The 12,096-nt window shown below is 46.2% G+C and overlaps 1 protein-coding gene across 6 annotated transcripts in view; it reads left to right on the top strand.

Moving 5' to 3' along the window:
• The window catches only part of HLCS (holocarboxylase synthetase), a 200,844-nt gene that overhangs the window by 179,133 nt on the left and 9,615 nt on the right, over window positions 1-12,096 (top strand). For all 6 annotated transcript variants that reach the window (XR_007137060.1, XR_007137061.1, XM_047796270.1 and 3 more), the window contains 2 exons: window positions 5,973-6,040; window positions 8,273-8,433. Coding sequence is in view for 4 of the 6 variants with exons in the window: in XM_047796270.1 (XP_047652226.1) it covers window positions 5,973-6,040; window positions 8,273-8,433 (229 nt within the window). In the remaining 2 variants the exon portion in view is untranslated. The remainder of the gene's footprint in view (window positions 1-5,972; window positions 6,041-8,272; window positions 8,434-12,096) is intronic.

The following is a 12,096-nucleotide window of genomic DNA, read 5'->3' as shown; positions in this document are numbered from 1 at the left end:
TCCATTTTCCAGATGCAATAGTTTGCATCTATTAACCCCAGATTCCCAGTCCATCCCACTTCCCCTGCTCCCACATCCCCCCCCCGCCCCCCGACCCTGCCTTGGCAACCACAAGTCTTTTCTCCAAGTCTGTGAGTTTCTTTTCTGTGGAAAGGTTTATTTGTGGCATATATGGATAGATTCCAGATGTAAGTGATATCATATGGTATTTATCTCTCTCTTTCTGACTTACTTCACTTAATATGAGAGTCTCTAGTTCCATCCTTGTTGCTGCATGGCATTATTTTGTTGTTTTTTATGGCTGAATAATATTCCATTGTGTATGTGTACCACATCTTCTTAATCCATTCATCTGGCGATGGACATTTAGGTTGTTTCCATGTCTTGGCTATGGTGAATAGTGCTGCAGTGAACATAGGGGTGCGTGTATCTTTTTCAAGGAAAGTTTTGTCTGGATATATGCCCCAAAGTGGGATTGCTGGGTCATATGGTAGTTCTACATTTAGTTTTCTGAGGTACCTCCACACTGTTATCCATAGTGGTTGTACCAACTTACATTCCCACCAACAGTGCAGGAGGGTTCCCTTTTCTCCACACCCCCTCCAGCATTTGTTATTTGTGGACTTATTAATGGTGGCCATTCTGACTGGTGTGAAGTGGTACCTCACAGTAGGTTTTTTTTTTTCTTTTGTCTTTTTAGGGCCACACCTGTGGCGTATGGAGGTTCCTAGGCTAGGGGTCTAATCGGAGCTACAGACACCAGCCTACGCCACAGCCACAGCAACACCAGATCTGAGCCACATCTGCGACCTACACCACAGCTCATGGCAACGCCAGATCCCCAACCCACTGAGCAAGGCCAGGAATCAAACCCGCAACCTCATGCTTCCTAGTCAGATTCATTTCCACTGCACCACGACGGGAACTCCTCATAGTAGTTTTGATTTGCATTTCTCTAATAATCAGTGATGTTGAGCATTTTTTTTCATGTGCTTCTTGGCCATCTGCACATCTTCCTTGGAGAAAGGTCTATTTAAGTCTTTTGCCCATTTTTCAATTGGGTTGTTGGTTTGTTTTTGTTTGTTTGTTTTTGTTTGTTTTAGCTGTTGAGTTGTATAATTTGTTTGTATATTTTAGAGATTAAGCCCTTGTCAGTTGCATCATTTGAAACTATTTTCTCCCATTCTGTGGGTTGTCTTTTTGGTTTTTGTTGTTGTTGTTGTTGTTTTTATGGTTTCCTTTGCTGTGCAAAAGCTTGTCAGTTTGACTAGGTCCCATTGGTTTATTTTTGCTTTTATTTCTGTTGCCTTGGGAGACTGACCTAAGAAAACATTTGTACGGTTGATTTCAGAGAATGTTTTGCCTATGTTCTCTTCTAGGAGTCTGATGGTATCTTGTCTTACATTTGAGTCTTTAAGTCATTTTGAGTTTATTTTTGTGTAGGGTGTGAAGGTATGTTCCAGTTTCATTGATTTATAGGCAGCTGTCCGGTTTTCCTGGCACCACTTGCTGAAAAGACTTGTCTTTTTCCCATTTTATATTCTTGCCTCCTTTTTCAAAGATTAATTGACTATAGGTGTCTGGGTTTACTTCTGGGTTCTCTATTCAGTTCCATTGGTCTGTATGTCTGTTTTGGTACCAGAACCACACTGTCTTGATGACTATGGCTTTGTGATATTGCCTGAAGTCTGGGAGAGTTACGCCTCCTGCCTGGTTTTTGTTTCTCAGGATTGCTTTGGCAATTCCGGGTCTTTTATGGTTCCATATCAATTTTTGGGTTGTTTGTTCTAGTTCTGTGAAAAGTGTCATGGGTAATTTGGTAGGGATTGCATTGAACCCATAGATTGATTTGGGTAGTACGGCCATTTTTACAGTATTAATTTTTCCAACCCAGGAACGTGGAATATCTTACCATTTCTTTGAATCCTCTTAAATTTCCTTGATTAATGTTTTGCAGTTCTCAGCGTATAAGTCTTTCACCTCCTTGGTGAGGTTTATTCCCAGGTATTTAATTTTTGGGGGTGCAATTTTAAAAGTTACTGTATCTTTATATTCCTTTTCTAATATTTCATCACTAGTATACAGAAATGCAATTGATTTCTGAATGTTAATCTTGTATCTTGCTACTTTGCTGAATTCATTGAGCATTTTTTCCTGATTAGGAAAATGAATGCATCCAAGTATAGAAATAGTGAGCAATTCAGAAAAGTGTAAAGAAAATAAAACCACTTGAAATCTTGCTACCCAGAGATTACATAGAAGAGCATGACACAGAAATTAAAATCATCATATAATTTTACTTCCACTTTCTGGTGGTAACCACTGTAAATAGGTGTCCAAATGGGATCATACCATGATGCTGTTTTAAGCCTTTTTTTAAAAAAACTATCAACATAATAAAAATATCCATAACTAAATATCTACAACATTATTCTAAGAGTTCCAAAATCAAATTTTCTCAAAGGGGCAAAATCTAGAAGAATATACATTTCTTATGAGAAGAAGGACTTCTTTGGATGATCTTTCTGCTTTGTACTTTCCTGTATTTTTCCAATAATTACACTCCTCAAAATAACCACAGCTGCTATTTTGGTATGTTTCCTAACAGTTTTCAAAAGTATTTTAAAACATCATTGGAATCATGCTGTGTATTGAATTTTCCATCCCTATTAAACCATCTAACGGCCTTCAGTGGACATTTGCCCGTATCACTAATGGCTATGTGATATTTTTTCACACGGGGTGCTACGATTTTTTTCATTGCTCTGTCATGGATTGTTTGTCTTGTTTATTTTTCACAGTGTAATTCTGTGATGAATAGTAACGTCCCTAAAATTTTATTTCCCCGTCTGAATACTCCTTTAAAGTCAATCTTAGAAGTACAAACACAGGGTCAGAAGGTATAACATTTTGAGGCTCTCATTGCATATGAACAGACAGGTTTTAAGCATTTATTTCTGTTCATTAATTACTTATCAAGTGAGGTCTTGCTCATTGGTTATAGTAAAATGGATGCTGTGGGTAACTGTTATTATCTTATTTTTAAGCAGATCTTTTAGTCAAAGCTAAAGAAAAGATGTAAACATCATCCTAATGGAGACACAATTATTGTTTTGTCAAATTCCCTCCATCCCTTTGCTATGCATTTTACATACTTGGGAAAAAAGCATATGGAGTTTTGTATTCTGCTTTTAACAGTGCGCCTTCCACTGCAAGCACTTCTTCTGTGTGGCTATCTGGTCTTCATAGCCATCATTTTTAATGACTATAAATTATTCCATTGGCTTCAGTACCGTAATTTATGTAACCATTTCCCCTGCTGAGCTCTTAGGCTATTTCCAAATTTTTACTTTTATAGCACCGTGGTGAACGTGGACTCTTTCCTTAGGTTCGAATCCTCCAAGTAGATTGACTGGGTCTGAATTTAAACTTTTGTTCATTCAGAATTTTCACTAAGTCATACTGGCCTGTCTTCTAGGTTAGCTAAGTTAATTATTGAAACTTAATTCCAATGACCACGTGAAACGCAGGACGTTCTGGTTGGCAGAGCACCTAGTAGGTACTTAGTAACACAGTGGCCGGAACACTGTCCTGTTTGCAAGGTGAGCCTTTGGGCTCTGGGTGTTTCGCCCCGAGGGGGATGTGTACAAACCAGAACTCCTTCCTCGCATGCCCCTTTGGATACAGTGCACACACTCGGCCTCCGCTCACAGAAACCTTTTATTAAACAGCTTTTGCCAACAAAGGGGGAAAAAAATGGCAGGGAATTAGTTATGTAACCCCCTCCTTCCCCCCCCCCTCTTTTTCTGTTTCCTTTGGTGAGAACATCATCAACTCGGAATGGAAATGCATTTACGGTGTCTCCTTTCTGCAAAAGCGACCTAGCGACTTCTTTTTCAGAGATGCAGAATTTACATTTTGCAGAAGTTCATAAATGCCTCTTTGTTGACCGTGAGCCGTGTGGTTTGGCCCCCAGAGTTATCTCAGATAGCACAAATAAATCTGGCGGCCTCCACTTGTCTCGAACGAAGCATTACCTCCTTCCCCCGTTGTCTCCCTCCTTGCAGAATTTCCTCTCGGCCTTCAGCAGCCCCAGCCCAGTCTTCTCATCAATATGCCCTGTTAACTGCTGCCAAACCTCCAGCAGTTTAATGCATATGTTCCCTTCATCATTTCTCTTTGTTGTAGAAAAGTCTGCTTGGCTTCTGACCCCCCCTGCCTCGCCTCACTTAATCCCACCATCACCATCGCTGGCTATAGACATGATGGTCTCCTGTCTATGTGTTTATTTAAAGAACATCCTAGACGGCCTGCCGTGGAGCGCGCTTTTGCAATCTGCTCACAATGTGCTAAGCTCCCCTCCCCGAAAAGTTTGTTAGCCACCCCCCGCCCCAGAGCCCGTGGGCTTAGGAGCCCAGGTGAAGCCTTGCTGGGTCCCTCTGGTGAGCAGGGGGTTCCTAGAAGACAATGTTCCTTCCCTATGTGGACAAAGCTTCCTTCTTAGAATTTTCTGCCGGCCCGACGCGAGAAAGAAAAGGACGCTTTATTCTTGGAGCCCAACAGTGTATAGGCATAGTCCATCTCAATGGGCTATTCATGGTGTCCAAGAGAAATAGCTCTGGAGCTGTATTTCATGTGGGATGGAAGTGGGCTTGGCACACCGACAGCAGGGCTGCCTGCTCGCTGGGAATGCCCTGTGCCTGTCGGCCCAGCCCAGCCCCTGCCCAGCGTGGCCCGGCTCTTCTTACCAAGTACAGGAGCCTTCTGGCTCCTCCTGCCCCGGCCTGTGCACAGTGACCCTCTGCCAGCTGGTGAGCAGAGACGCTGTGGTGGTTTTGGCCTTTCAGTGTTTTTCTTCTCCTCCCGTTAGTAAAGTTCCAACCCGTTCCCTGAGCCGGGAGGAGAAGGAGATGGTCTTTCTTAGCACCCGGGTGCTGGGGAACCCTTCGGTCTCGTCTTGAAAACTTGGTTTATACAAAATACCATCTTACAGTCATCCCTGCCTTTGCCACTTCCCCCCTCCCCCAAAAAAGTATTTCAAAGGGGCCCCTGCAGCTGCACCGACAGCGGGCAATTCTGATTTTTGTTTTGTTTCATAAATCCTACCATGAACCATGCCTGTTCATACCTGGTCTGCAACTCCTGAGAATGCAGAGCAAAACCTCCCTGCTCTGGCCCTAAATATGTAGAGTGGAGCTGGCAGGAAATTCTCAGAGTGAGGGGTTTTTCCTTTTCCTTCTCTGGGAAAAAAAAAAAAAAAAAGAAGAAGAAGACAAAAAAAGAAAAAAAAAGCACTGTTTGGTGGAGAGATAGATATAGTGCACTTTTCCACGATCCCCCAAAGGAAAGTTTGTATTCTTTGAAATAAAACCATTTTAAAAGCCGAACTCAAGCCCTAAAGGATCCCAGGTTCTCCTGAGTTCTCAGAAGGTGTAGATTTATTTACTATAGTTAAAGCATAATTAGTTCTCAGGGGATAGTGTGTCTTTTAAACGGCTTTACTGCCACCATATTAGTTTTCTGAATAATCAGAAACTTCTGTTATGATTATGCTCTAGTGTTGGGATGGAAACACACTGTAAGTAGAAACAAATGTCAGGAATTGCTAGTTGTCACTTGAGGAAGGGACACCACATGGGGGGGGCGGGGGGGAAGAAAGAGTTTGTTGGGACATTCCAAAGAAACATAATCTAACAGTGTCTTAAATAAACGGAAGACTAGCTAGGGCAGAAACGTGCACCCCAGCCCCATCTTTTTCAATATCAGTGGTGTCTTCTCATCCCCTTTTCCATCGCTCTCACCACAGAGGCTGCGAAGGGGGGTCGGTATCCCCTGCAACCCGGAAGGCAGCCCCCCCTCACCCACACACTCGCCAGTGAGTGCCAGCGGTGTCCCCGCGTGGCCTGAGCCGTGGGTTTTCAAGCCCTGCTGGACCCCTGTTCTGGCTGACCAGTCTCTCCCCCCTGTTGCAGGTTGATGTTTCAGATGCCGCAGGAAATGGGTTTAATAGCCATCGCCGGCCGCCAAACGCAGGGCAAAGGTCAGTCATCTTTTGTTACTGTTTCTGTTGTTTTTGTTTTCTAAAATCTGTGACTCTCATGGCCAGAGAGCTGATTGAATGCATGTGCTGATGGCTGAGAGGACTCACATGAGGAGTTGTGTGTTTTCCCACACCCTGACATGGAGAAAGAGGGAGGGAAATTGATGCGAAGATTGAACCTTGGTAGAATGAAAGCATCCTCTCAAACTGAGATGTTTATTAATTAGCTGACATCCGCTTGTGATGGTTTTAATGTTCCGTTACCTACATCTTTTTTTTTTTTTTTTTAAGAAGCAACCAATCTTCAGTTGCTTGAGCGTAGGTGCTCCATTTTTTTTTGTCTTTTGTCTTTTTTGTTGTTGTTGTTGTTGTTGCTATTTCTTGGGCCGCTCCCGCGGCATATGGAGGTTCCCAGGCTAGGGGTTGAATCGGAGCTGTAGCCACCGGCCTACGCCAGAGCCACAGCAACTCGGGATCCGAGCCGCGTCTGCAACCTACACCACAGCTCACGGCAACGCCGGATCCTTCACCCACTGAGCAGGGCCGGGGATCGAACCCGTTACCTCCTGGTTGCTAGTCGGAGTTGTTAACCACTGCGCCACGACGGGAACTCCGGTTACCTACATCTTGTAAATTCTTTCTGACACGCTCTAGGCACTGCGGTGTGTGAGCAATAACTATGTTACAGAGGCATTTATTTTCCTGAAGGTTCTCTGTGAGGGGCCTTCTGTGTCTATACCGAGTATCACATGGGGGGAGTCCTTCCATCTGCCAGCCCCCACCTCAGCTGGCACTGGAATTTGCATGGAGTGAGCAGAGATCACCGCCTCTTCACAAAGTGACCACAGAGAGGCCGAGGGCTGCCCAGAGTTTCCACCACCTGCTGACCCACATCCTCCCAGAGCCCACCTGGGGTCCAGCCGCAGGAGATCCAGCTCAGTCATAGAGGAGGCCACTGGCCCCGCCTCTCCCCACCTTCAGCTGGCACCAAGCCCGCCCAAACATGCTTTTAACTCTCAGAGGCGCTTATGCCCTCCTTAGAAGAAGCAGTGAAATAAGAAGTCCACTGTTTTTCACTCCTTTCTCTTGAGCATGTCTTTTGAACATAACTCAGAGATAAAAAAAAAAAAAAAAGTTCACTTTATTCAAGGCTGTGGTGCTGCTCAATACAGTTAAAAAAAAAAAAGAAGAGACGTAGAAGTTTGATTATACCTCTCATTTTGATTATTTTATTTTCTTGATTTCTATTTGAAGAAAAATAACCCAGGGATCATTTTTCCTCTTCTTCTTTTTTTCTCTTTTGTTTTTTTTAGGGCCACAGTGATGGCCTATAGAAGTTCCCAGGCTAGGGTTTGAATCAGAGCTGCAGCCGCCAGCCTACGCCACAGCTACAGCAACACCGGATCTGAGCCGCAGTCCGCAACCTACACTGAAGCTCAGGGCAACGCCAGATCCTTAACCCACTGAGTGAGGCCAGGGATCGAACCCAAGTCCTCGTGGATACTGTGTGGGTTTATTACTGCTGAGCCATGATGGGAACTCCAGGGATCATTTTTCAAATTCAGCTTCTTTTTTTTTTAATAACAGCAAGATATAATCCATACACCATACAGTCCCCCCATTTAAAGTGTAAACAGTCCCCCCATTTAAATTGTAAACTTCTGTGGTTTTTAATACGTTCACAGGGTTGCGGGACCATCACGATAGGATCACTTCTTTTTTTTTTTTTAATTTTTTTGAAGTATAGTTGATTTAACACAATGTTGTGTTAATTTCTGCTGTACAGCAAAGTGATCAGCCATCGTGCTCCCTTTAAAAAGTGGCTTCCAGGACCTCCCTTGGCGCAACATAGATTCAGTCTGGTTTCCCCACTCACTGTCTCCCTTTTCGCCCGCATTGCTATGTGGCGGGAATTAAGCCAAGACTGATGTTCAGACACTGTGTAGGACTTTGACTCATCAAAGCATAAATGATAAGCTCACAGAGGCAGACATCATGCTAATTATTGGAAATTGTTTGGCAACAGAGCCTCAGGCTTCAAAAGCCCCTTTGTTGTTGAGTTAACCCTAGAATATCCAAGCATCTTCCTCAGTCCAGGTTTATTCAAGTGGGGCATGTCTCCCACGTATGGCTCTGGGTCCTTGGCAGGCACGTTCTCTGTCTGGCTTTATGTGCCTCTGGGTCTGTTCATGGGGTGGAGCGGCCGGTCTCCTGATGGGGCTTCTGTTCCAGGGCGGGGAAGCAATGCTTGGCTGAGCCCCGTGGGGTGCGCTCTTTCTACGCTGCTTCTCACCATCCCACTGAGGTCCCAGCTGGGACAGAGGATCCCGTTTGTCCAGCATCTGATGTCCCTGGCCGTCGTGGAGGCGGTGAGGTCCATTCCCCAGTACCAGGTAAGTGCAGTGTGTCACCGTGACATCCTGAGCACGCGTGCACATCTCAGGTAGGGTTTGTTGTATGCGTCAAATGACTGCTGCATTGTAGAGCCTCCACCTGCTCTTTGTAAAGCTGGCAGCAGAGTGCTCCTGCAGTTTTAAAAGCATCTTCAGCTTTATAGCTGCTTCAGGTTTGCTGGAATGTGTTTATTTCCCAGAATTCCCTTCAGTCCTGTTGTCAGCCTTCTCAAATACTCTAGTAAAGACAAGCCTTTCCTTCCTTCCTCCTGTCCTCTCTCCCTCCCGCTCCCTTTCTTCCTCTTTCTTTCTTTCCTTCCTTCCCTCCAGCACATTGGACTTGGATGGGTCTATCTGTGGGCTTTTCCAGTGAAAAGTCTTGTTTTATAGACCTAGACAAACCTTTCCATTTCCTACCTTCATTTACCACACTCTGTGCTCAGCAAAGCTGTCCTTTGTCAGTGGCTGCCCAAGTTCAATGTGCCTGCTTATTTGGGACCGCCTACCCCCAGCTGTAGGGACAGATGCGCCTGCTTTATCATTACTTTCGAATGCTTTGGTGTCAGTTATTAAGAAGGCGAGGAAAAGAGAGCAGTCTTTCCATTCTCCCATTCCCCGGGCTCCACTGCTGTATCCCCCTCCTCCTTTTTCATGGAAAAATTTCATATGGGTATCAAGGGGAGTTCCTTCCCAGCCTCCCTCCCACCTACAGCTCTCAGACTAAAAACAATTATTCTGTTACTTCCTGAAGCAGGATGTTAAGATCGTGACTTTTAAAGGGGGCCCGTCTTGGGTGTTTTAATGGAGAAGCGGTCCTCTCTGCTGCCCCTTAAGCTCCTCCCATGTGGCCTTGTCCTCGTAGACACAGTATGTGGGACCCGAATTTCATTGAGTCACTGGCGTGACATTTATTACTGGCTGCTCAGCATCCTTGCTGTGTCTGATGGGCTTGGGCTCATCAGACGGTCACCAGCCTTCACAAGGCCAGCCTGCAGCCCCTGCATGAGATACTTCATCTTGCGCTAAGCAGTTGAGAAGAGAAAATTCTGTTGGGGGGGGACATGTTTTTAACCCTAGCAGCAGGTTAATTAGTCTTAGGAAAATAAAACTAAAATTAGTCTGTTTAGCTTTTTCATGGTTTTGATTTTGACCTTGTAGATTTACTTGTTAACTTAGCATTCTTTGAGTGCCTGCTGTTTGCAAGGGCTCTGCCAGGTGTGGGGCAGCAGGACGGGGGTGGCGGTGGGGACCCAGGCGTGTGTGCCCCCTATTCTCCTTAAGAAGCTCCCACCATTTCTGCAGTTGTCCAGCTCAGCCTTATCTGTATGGGATTTCATTGTCGGTTTTATTGAGATCTAACCGACATACTGCACTGTAGAAGGATGCTAACATCCTGATTTTCAAAGGGGGCCTGTCCTGGGTGTTTCAGTGGAGAAGCGGTCCTCTCTGTTTAAGGTGCACAGCAGAATGACGTCACACATACGTGCACGTGTATAATATATGCATGTATATATCTCAAAATTATCTCCGCAGTAGATTGAATTAATATCCATCACCTCATATAGTTATTTAAAAATTGTTTCTTCCCTTGTGATGAGAATTTTTAGGACCTGCTCTTCAGTATTTATTTTTAACACAATCTAATTAGCTCACTCAGTGAGCTATAAGGTGGTTGAAGTAGGCCTCCTGTTCTGTAGGGCTGGCCTTTCTTATGTCCTTCCCAGCTTGTCCCCAGCCAGAGGTCACCATCAGCACACAAATCATACCCCGCCTTTCCAGACCAGAGGCCGCATCAGTGGACAGGCTCGCTATTCCTTCCAGAACAGTGCTGGGCTGCGTGCTCTTGCACCCGCTGTCTCTTCTGGCTCTGACCCCTCTGACCCACACAGCCCCGCTCCCTCTCTCTTCTCTGCACCCCCAAGTCCCTGTTCCTCTGGAGACCCACCTCAGACGCCGTGCCCGGAAACTTCTAACTACAGACTCTTCCTTCTCCGACACCATATGGCACTTTAAATGTCTAAGCCACTTCTGTGGTTGCTCCCACAGCTTGCCTGGAAGCAGGATTCCATGGGAATGAATGGATTTGTGGTCCAGCTCTAGCTCCTACAAAGTAACCAGCTCTTCGTATGCAGGATTAGTTTTATGTTGGTCCCAAAGAGCCTCCATGGGCTTTCCACACGGGGTCCCGTCGCAGCTGTTTGAATAATGGCTGAGACAAATAAGCACCTGGACTTTCTCTTCATCTTGGAATAGACGTCCCTGTTTACTGCATGGGAACCCACAGTTTCGTAAATTGCATCGCTAGCTAACTAGACCTGAACATCTGATGTGACGCAGAAGCCAGGGCCAGCGCCAAAGTAAGCGGCGGCCCGGTGGCGGCGGAGCTGTTTCTGGGCTTTGGCAGGGACTGTGCTGGCCACAGGCGCACATGGGCAGAAAAGAAAAGTGGAAGAAGGGGAGTCAGGAGAGGGACCAGGTCCAGTCTCCAAGTGACAGATTTTCTAGGCCGGCGTTTCTCACTCTCAGCGCCACTGACATGTGGGCCGGCACCCCGGTTGCGGGGCATCCTGTGTGTTACACGCTGTGGAGCAGCACTGGCGGCGTTTCCCCATGGATGCCAGCAGGATCCCTTCAACCCGTGACAACCAGAAATGTCTCCCAATGTTGCCAATGTCCCCTGGGGGCGGTCTTCCCACCCTCGCCCCCACCCTCCATCGAGAACCCTTTTCTAGTCAGAAAAGAAAGATGAAGCTCCCATCATAGGAGAGAGGAGCTTCTCTAGGGCAGAAGCACGTTCCCACTAGCCAAGGTGAAAGGAAGGCTGCTGGAGGGAGAGAAGTGGACTGCCTGGCAGCAGCAGCAGGCGGCTTTGCACCTGGGGGCTTGCTGTCAGAAAGCCCTGGGTCTGTAATCCCAGCTCTGCCACTTGCCAGAGGTGCAGCCTCAGCCAGGCCAGGCATCTCCTTTAAGCTCAATCCTTCCTTCGTGAACCCACTAGAGGTGATACTAGAACCAACACAGGTTCGGAATAAGTACCATACAGACTAGTGCTGATGAAACTGACAGCACTAACGGCCCGAACCTAGCCAGAACACAGATTGGGACTCGAACCCAGCCTAAACCCAGATTGGGACTTAAACCCACGGTTTTAAATTCGAGTTACTCACCCTGTGTCCGGACTCACTAAGGTTCAGGTTCTTGAAGCCTTTGCCCAGAAGGAATTCAGCAGAGACAAAGTGATAGGTAAGAAACAGACTCATTAGGATTGGATGCTTGTAAGAGATGCAGGCGGGCAGACAAGGAAGCTCCGCCTGAGGATCCGGTGGGCCACCGTTTTATCATCCAAGGGGTGTGGGTGTTGGAAAGGCCCTCCTCTTCCTTTCTGGGAGTCGTATCTCCTCCTTGGTGTCGGGTGAGGTGTATACAAATCTGCTGAAGGGTGGTCTTCAAACTCTCGTCCTGGGTCTGAATCTGAATGCGGGCCTCATCCCATCCCCCAGCCAATGACCTGAGGCAATTCTTGCATCTCCACTGGTCCAGCAAGTCTGCCTTGTTCTTATGTCTTTCCTGAACTCACAGTGGTCTCCCAACATCCCCCGGGTTTCCCTCTTTATCTATGATCCCCTGTTGGGACTTCTACCACCACCTGTGCCTACTCCATCC

Source organism: Phacochoerus africanus, chromosome 1 (assembly GCF_016906955.1).
Source record: "Phacochoerus africanus isolate WHEZ1 chromosome 1, ROS_Pafr_v1, whole genome shotgun sequence".
Classification (NCBI taxonomy): Eukaryota; Metazoa; Chordata; class Mammalia; order Artiodactyla; family Suidae; genus Phacochoerus; species Phacochoerus africanus.
This window is presented reverse-complemented; position numbering and strand designations above follow the sequence as displayed.